The sequence below is a fragment of the Austrofundulus limnaeus genome, unplaced genomic scaffold (genome assembly GCF_001266775.1).
Source record: "Austrofundulus limnaeus strain Quisiro unplaced genomic scaffold, Austrofundulus_limnaeus-1.0 Scaffold201, whole genome shotgun sequence".
NCBI lineage: Eukaryota > Metazoa > Chordata > Actinopteri > Cyprinodontiformes > Rivulidae > Austrofundulus > Austrofundulus limnaeus.
The window spans coordinates 1,035,937-1,043,709 of record NW_013952603.1 but is presented as its reverse complement, the minus strand read 5'-3'; the positions used below and the strand labels follow the sequence as shown (position 1 = coordinate 1,043,709).

Below are 7,773 nucleotides of genomic sequence, written 5' to 3'. Positions count from 1 at the left end.
GTGTGTGTGTGTGTGTGTGTGTGTGTGTGTGTGTGTGTGTGTGTGTGTGTGTGTCCAGTATGGAGGGACGCAGTACGGCCTTGTGGTCTTCAACACCGTGGACTGTGCTCCTGAGTCTTACGTCCAGTGCCACGCCCCCACAAGCTCCGCCTTCGAGTTTGTTTCATGGATCGACAGCATCCAGTAACTTCTCTTTTACAGAGTTGTTCATTTTGTCTTCATGTTGCCTCTGTCATTAATCTGTTTGTTTGTTTGTTTGTTTGTTTGTTTGTTTGTTTGTTTGCAGGTTTATGGGAGGCGGAGCAGAAAGCTGCAGTCTGATTGCAGAGGGACTTTCTGTGGCTCTGCAGCTCTTTGACGACTTTATAAAGATGAGGGAACAAATGTAAGGAAGAGTTTAAGTTCTTTATTGTAAATGACAAGATGTTCAGGAAAAATATGTTTATGTTTTGGCTCGTCTGTGTGTTCTGGACTGTTAGCAAAATATCTCATCAGCTACTGGATGGATTTTAGGGAAGCGATCAGAAATTAATCACTGGCTGAACATCTGCAGCTGATGTGAGTCAAGGTCCAAAACGGTGGGCCGGGTCCTCCAAAGGACCCGCCATAGGTGCATGTTTATTTCGTGGTTTTTTTTTTCTGACACAAATATTTAAAAACACATCTATACAAATGACAAAAGTATTAACAACACAACAGCTTGAAAATTACATTTTTTTATACCGCCAGATTTTTATTTAAAACATATTCTTTTCTGTCGCTTCGTCCACCATTACTAGCACATCTCCGGTTGGGTCGCAATGCATTATGGGATATAGTGGGCCGAGAAGGATCCATCAGACCAGTCCTTCAATTCAGGCCAAATAAAGGACACATTTGTCTGTCGCATCAGAGGAGTCAAAGGTTTTGGACGGCCTCCGTCGCGTCGCTGTTGCAGAGGCACAAAATATCGCAACAAAAAAAAAAAAATCCACGTGCATTTAGGATCTGATCCATTTTGTCTTAATAAAAAGACTTACATAATCAGGAGCGTTTACCTGTGTCGAGGTGATCGATATAAAATATCTGGTGCTGCAGAGCTCGTATTCTACGACGAGCCAAATGAAAGCTTTCAAAAGCCTCGAAGCTACAATTATTTAGTTTCAGTTTGGGTCAAATATTTAGGATCTAAAGAAGCTTTGAATATCTGTCGACTTGTTTCTGACCGGGTGAGCAGTGACTTTTGCTGTTTGAAGTCATTAGAATATGATAACAATGCTATCGCTAATGGTAACAATGAGTTAACCCCTGTTATTTCTTTGTGCTTGGATCTACTTGTAAATAATTTATTTAGCTTCTGTAAACGCAAATTTGAGCAACTGCCAATAAAATATTTTAAATATTATTTAAACGTTACGATCCTGACCTGTCGCTGCAAACTCTTCCGTTTCCACTCCTCCTGTTTTTTGCCGTAGATTGTTGATCCACTTTTGTCATCTTTTTTTTCTGACACACTGCATTCGGAACACGAAAAAAAACTTTAATATTTCTCCCGATTAGAGCAGTTCTAACAACCGTACACGGCACAGAGTTTAGGCATTTTGAAGCTGGATCAACAGAAGGAAACGGGGCTGTGTTTACTTCCTGCCCCCGTCTGCTTTTCATGACGTCGCTACGTCATCAGCAACCCCTCAAGGAATGCCTTTAATTCCTTCTAAACCAAATATCACAAATAAATGCTGATAATATTAATCTAGTGTCTCTCCTTGTGTCTTTATTGTGTCTGATTGCAGAGGTCAGACACACAAGGTGTGTGTGCTGCTGTGTAATTCTCCTCCGTACCTGCTACCTGCAGTGGAGAGCGTCACCTACACCGGCCTCACTGCAGACAGCCTGGTCAAATTCATCAGAGACGTGAGTTTTAACCTGCAGTTTTAGTCTAAAATACAGCATTTCAGATCATTATTTTCATTTCTAGTTCCACCATTTTTATTTCACTTCTTTATTTTTGTAGAGAGGAATTCACTTCTCTGTCATCGCTCCTCGGAAACTGCCCGCTCTGAGAGCTTTGTTTGAAATGGGCTCTCCGGTGACGGGGGCGGTTGAACCACATCCAGACTACAGCCAGGATCCGTTCCACATGGTTCTGGTCAGGGGCATCTCTCTACCTGGTGAGAAAACATCCTTTTAAAGGGGACAAATCTGCAAAATCTGTGTTTTTAGCTGTTAAAAACATTTTGTTGTGGACTTGGCGTTTCTAGGAGGCAGAAAAGTTGAGTTTAGTCTGTCCTGGTGCTGCAGAGATCTCTTTATTCTGTTTGGGTCAGATTTTACAGCCCGTTCAGTTTTCTCTGTTTTCTATAACGTTTTCTGAACTGTTACATCAAATTATCTGCAACAAAATTACCAAATAAGGTTTGGACTTACTGACTACATATTCCTCGTCCAAATTCTCCTCTGGTTCTGGGTCAGACTGTGGTTCTGGGTCAGACTGTGGTTCTGGGTCAGACTCTGGCTCCAACATGTAAGGCTGGATGGACAAGTCTTCTGTTGACGTCTTTTAATTTAATTGTAAAAAAAAAAATGTTTCTGCAAACTCGAAAACTTAAAGGCTCCTGCATACTCCCTCCGAAGCTGAGAACAGTCGATGCACGGTCACGTGGTCGTTTGTTTTCGCACACACTTTTCATAGTCTCTGAGACACCCCGCGCCGAGCTCCTGGGGAAACCCCTCCCGCTGCAGCATACGRCACTACAGGGGGCTTTCTCCTGCTGGAGTCTGTGGTGCGGGAAAGAAAAGTCTGAGACCCATCACCGACATTATTTATCCGCAAATCTGTCCCGGTTAAAGCTCCAAAGTTTTTATCAGACAGATTCCACTGTGCAAAATGCCTGTTTTATCTCCATCCATGGCTGTTMGACTYTCTTTTATAAATCGCTGCTTCTGGGTACAACAGTCGGCTCATGAAGCGAATCGCTTTTTTTTTTTTTTTAAGTGATTGGTTGAAGCAAAACGCAGCATCTGAGCACTTACAGCACAAACACTCCCATGAACTTCTGCTCAATCACACCGTAAAGTTCGTATGTGCTCAAATGTGGACGGGGGTGAAAAGTTCGACCCGCGGGTTGTGTCAGAAGCTGCCGAAATATTGACAATGCGAACAGAATGACGCAATTTTCGTCATGAAACTGCGACAATCTAAATCCATTTTGGCAGTTCGGAGGGAGTATGCAGGAACCCTCTCTCTCAAACCAGAGTGGACCGGTCTGGAAGCAGGAGGGGGGCGGAGCTTGACGCGTCTTAAAGGAACAGTAACAGAATGAGCTGCTTTGAGACACACAGCAGAGAAGAGGCGAAAGAGGAGCTGGTAAAGTTAGAATAAGGAGGAATTCAGACCAAAGCTTTGTAGTTCCACTTTATAAAGACCCAACTGAAGGATTTAAATSTGAAAWTGAAAGATTTAAAATCATGAAATATCCACTTTAAGCAGCTAATATTTCACAGGACATTACCCAACATGAATAAATTCAGGTTTATTTTTGTTTATCTCTTTTTAAGAATCTGTTCATATGTGAGTTTTTTCATGCAGCACCTGATTTCTTAGAAGAGTTTTTATTTTTAACTTAATTCTGGACGTTTTCCTMTTGTTAAAACTTAGTTGTGAGACTCTGTTTGTTGATTTTCACACCTTAATTAATTTTTCACAGCTCTTCTGTTAATTAATTTTTTGGATAATTTGAGCAGCTTCAGCTAAAGATGTGATCAGGAGTGAGGAATAAACAAGCTTTTATCACTTTTCGCAGCCCAAACTTTGTTTGTTTTTTAGTTTCCACAGGTGGAGGGCCTGGACCACTCAAACCTGTCCTCCCACTTCAAGCGCTGCCTGGAAACCAGTCTGTTGCTGGACCCCCTCAAGTCACCCCGCCCATTAACCCTGCCCACCCYTATCAGGTAATGGGCAAGCAGCCACCGGCGTTCAGCTCCCTGGAGGCTAGCTCCTGCCGCCTGCTTTTGGCTCGGGCTCAGAACGTTGCCTTTGTGTTTACCCCCACTCTGTCTTCTTTTCATCTGCTTCCTGGCAGAACACGCCGCCCATGAGCGCTGCTTTTGTGGCTGCGCAGATGGCTGTGGAGGCAGCCAATAACCAGAAGAATCGCTGTAAGTTAACAATGGAGTGTTTTTAAGAACAACTCGTTTTCACTCACTTGTTGTTGCGTGTGTCTGGTTGTTCACTCTCAGTTGTTTTTTTTTTGTTTGTTTGTTTGTTTTGGCAGAGACACAGTTAACATTTACCCTGATGTTTTAACTTTTCTGAATTTATCAAACCTATCCTTGTAGTGTTTATGTTTCTGTTGACTTTTTTGTTCAGTCCCAGGAATGGTCACTCCAGGTCAGCCGTTTTCATCTCAGCCAGGCATCCCTCCAGTCCAGATGAAGCCCCCCCAGCCCAGCATATCAACGGTCACCACAGCAACACAGCCGCCAATGATGCAACAACCAGTTCCTCCCAATCCTCAGCAGCCCGTCCCGCCCCCGGGACAACCCGCCTCCAATCAGCCGACCCAACCACAGCCTCCACAGCCTGCACCAAATCAGCCCACAGCACCTTCAGCGCCGTCGAACATGGTGAGTTATCGTCACGTCCCGGTGGTCCTCGCTCTGGACTGGGCTTCTTGGGAGACCATTCTTGTCAGAACCAAGCTTGAGACCCAACAGGACTCTGTAGAGACTCAAGCAGAACTTCTGTAAGATGAGAGCAGAAGGAAAACTGAGACGAGACTTGAGGAAAGACGAAAACTGAGGGAGGAGCAAAGCTACGTGTTAGGACTTTATGATGACAGATTAGGACAGTTTTATGACTTGGTTCTGGAATGGGACCATGTTTAAATGAACTGACCAAAAATATTAATGATCTTTCTAAAAAATACCACAAAGTATTTTAACTTAAAAGAAACCAAAAGTGTGAACTTTGAAATCTATTTTCTAATCCTTTCATCCACTCAAACGTTAGTAATACTTCAGTACAACTACTCATTATTGTAACTACTTTATTGGATGAACATGATTTTAATAGTAAAACCACATGTAAAAATTAGCATAACATTCGTTTCCACCTTCAACTGCTGGAAAAAAGAAGTTAAATGACTAGGCCTGTCACGATAACAAATTTTGCTGGGCGATTAATTGTCTCAGAAATTATTCCGATAAACGATAATATTGCCTGGTGACCATTTTACAACTAATAATTATAAAAGCATAATATGTAAGTGTAATAAATCAATAAACTTTAATTTTTAAAAGGATGTTTAACAAAGTGGACTCTCAGTCTCTAAAAAAATGCACTTGAATAAAAAAAACAACAAAGAACAACAAAATGTAAATTAAACACCACACACAACTAAGACAGTAAATAAACCATATTAAAGAGCAGCATGTCTTTAGAGATGAAGCAAACTACACAGCCTGGTGAGGACCCACTGTTTCTTATGGGGACATAAGCCCAGTTCACATCCCATGTAAAGTTTAGGCTAGGTTTAGGGTCAAATGGTAACAGAAAATACTGGTAAATGAATGAAAGTCAATGCAAAGTCCCCATGAGGATAGAAGAACAAACGAGTCTATGTGTGTTTGTGTGAGGAGGAGACAGTCAGAGCGCTGCGGGGGAGGAAATCAGACAGTTCAGAGTTTTCCTCATGAGTTGTTGGGACAGCTACAGGTTTTTTTGGGGTTTTGTTAAAACACAGATGTTGCGTTTAAGTTTCCTGTTATTTTTGGGAGCTACAGGTAAAGTCTTGACGAATTTGTCGTGGGTCTGGGGGAGTTTCAGCCCCCACCCCTTCTCCTCCTCTCTCTCTCTCTGTGTCTCCCCGCAGCGAATTTCAGGCTCTGCAATTGCTCCGACACTGCAGCAGCTGCGTTCTGCTTTAAATGTTTCTTTAGTTTGTTATTGCTACGAGCTCTCATGCTAAAGCCAGAGTTGACTCCTCCCACACTAAGAAAACAGGAGGGGAGGGGTCAGCTGAGCTCCTGTGTAGCAGAGCACAAAGAGGGAGAGAGACGAAGTAAACAAACAAGCAGGAAAATGAAACTTATCGTCCTCATTTTTTTACCGACCTCAAAATAACTTATCGTGCAATTAATTGATTTATTGACTATCGCGACAGGCCAATAAATGACACATCAATGATCGAACAATCACATTTAAAATCATGTCATTTTAAGAATAATTGTTTTCATCAGTGGGTTTAGGACCATGATAATGGGGTCAAAGGTGAGAGTGGAACGCCCTCTGATCGTTGGAAAATGTGTCACATTGATCCAGGCGGTCCGTGCTCACCTCTTTCAAATACAAAACGTGGCGTTTATCACCTGAGAAGAACTGATCTTCTGAGAAAAAGAAAAAAATGTAATTCAGCTGATTTTTTTTTATTATTTATAAACATAAAGCTGCAGAGCTGAACTACCTCCTTTTTGGTTTGTGTTAATTATTAAARTGGAACAACAGCAAATTAACGAGGACGTCTCATTTCTGCACTTTGTTGCTGTTGCTTTTTATTGTCGTTACAAAGCCTTTTTATGTTTACCTGTTATCTCAGCAGGTCTCACAGGAACAGAGAAGATTTGTCTGAGTTTAACTTCCCTGTGTAAAAAAGAGGAGAACAAAAATAAAACAGAATAATTGTTTATTATTTCAAACATAAGAAGTCTTTAATTTGCGATGCAGCAGCTGCAGCCTTCAGCTGTTTGTAAGCTAACGTGCTGAAGTCTTATATCAGAATGAATTTTAAATGTGAGTTCTGCTGTCTCATCAAAACCAGACGATGTTCCTTTTTCTCCAGCAGATCATGGTGACACTGAGGTGTTTTTCCCCCTAATTTAAATAAATCAAATAAGACATGTTTGACAAAATTTTACTTTAATCCTCTCTGCAGATCTGTTTCTGTTAAGGTTTTATTCTGTTGGAGTGTGTTTTTCTCTGGAACAGAAAAGTGCATATTCTTTGTAGTTTAGTTTAGTTTGGTTGCTAATGATACTTACAGTTTACAGTATCCATAACCTGTTTAATTCTCCTCACAGGGTGGAGTTCCCGGACCTCCGGGCAACGCTAATTTAATCGCACAACCTCAACCAAACAAGGTGGTGGCGTGGACCGGCGTTCTGGAGTGGCAAGAGGTAAGGCAGGACAAAACAATCAGAGCTGAACATCTACTGAAATTAACCGAGGAAGAAACTGAGCTGTGAAAGCTAATAAAAGCTAAAAGAACCAGAACATTAGCTGAATGCTCAAAGGAGCTAAACACTAGCTAAAAATTATAAAAGCTAAAATAGTAGAAAGTAATTTAGAGCTAAAAGAAAACAAAAGTTGGATGATTTTTGCAAAACGGTAGCAAAGGCTGGCAAAAAAGTAAATGCAGCAAATGCTAGATAAAAGGTAAATCATATCTTAATATTTAAGAAACCTTTCATAATACACAATATTTTACCCCTTTTATCACATAACTGGCTTACTTTCTTCAGAACCTGACTAGGTAAAAGTGAAACAGGAAGTGACATCAAAGGGGAACTCTTTCAGAAGGAGAACGTCTGAGTCTTTGTTTATTGAAACAATATAATTTGAACTCTGACACTTCTTCATCTGTCTGGAAGTGACTTTAAATAATCTGTTCACATTTAGACATTCCCCTTTCTCATCACTTCCTGTCACTTCACATGCAGGTTTCCCAACAACTGTTCAGCTCAAATGCGTGAAATTTTATTTGCAATATTTTATTAATGTTATCTTTCCAAAAATGC

At 41.2% G+C, this 7,773-nt stretch overlaps 1 protein-coding gene across 1 annotated transcript in view; it reads left to right on the top strand.

Moving 5' to 3' along the window:
• The window catches only part of med25 (mediator complex subunit 25), a gene marked incomplete at its 5' end in the record, with an annotated part of 27,074 nt that overhangs the window by 1,568 nt on the left and 17,733 nt on the right, over positions 1–7,773 (top strand). The window contains 8 exon segments of the mRNA XM_014018771.1: positions 59–183; positions 287–385; positions 1,773–1,893; positions 1,994–2,150; positions 3,806–3,930; positions 4,062–4,137; positions 4,349–4,605; positions 7,057–7,152. Coding sequence (XP_013874225.1) covers positions 59–183; positions 287–385; positions 1,773–1,893; positions 1,994–2,150; positions 3,806–3,930; positions 4,062–4,137; positions 4,349–4,605; positions 7,057–7,152 — 1,056 coding nt within the window.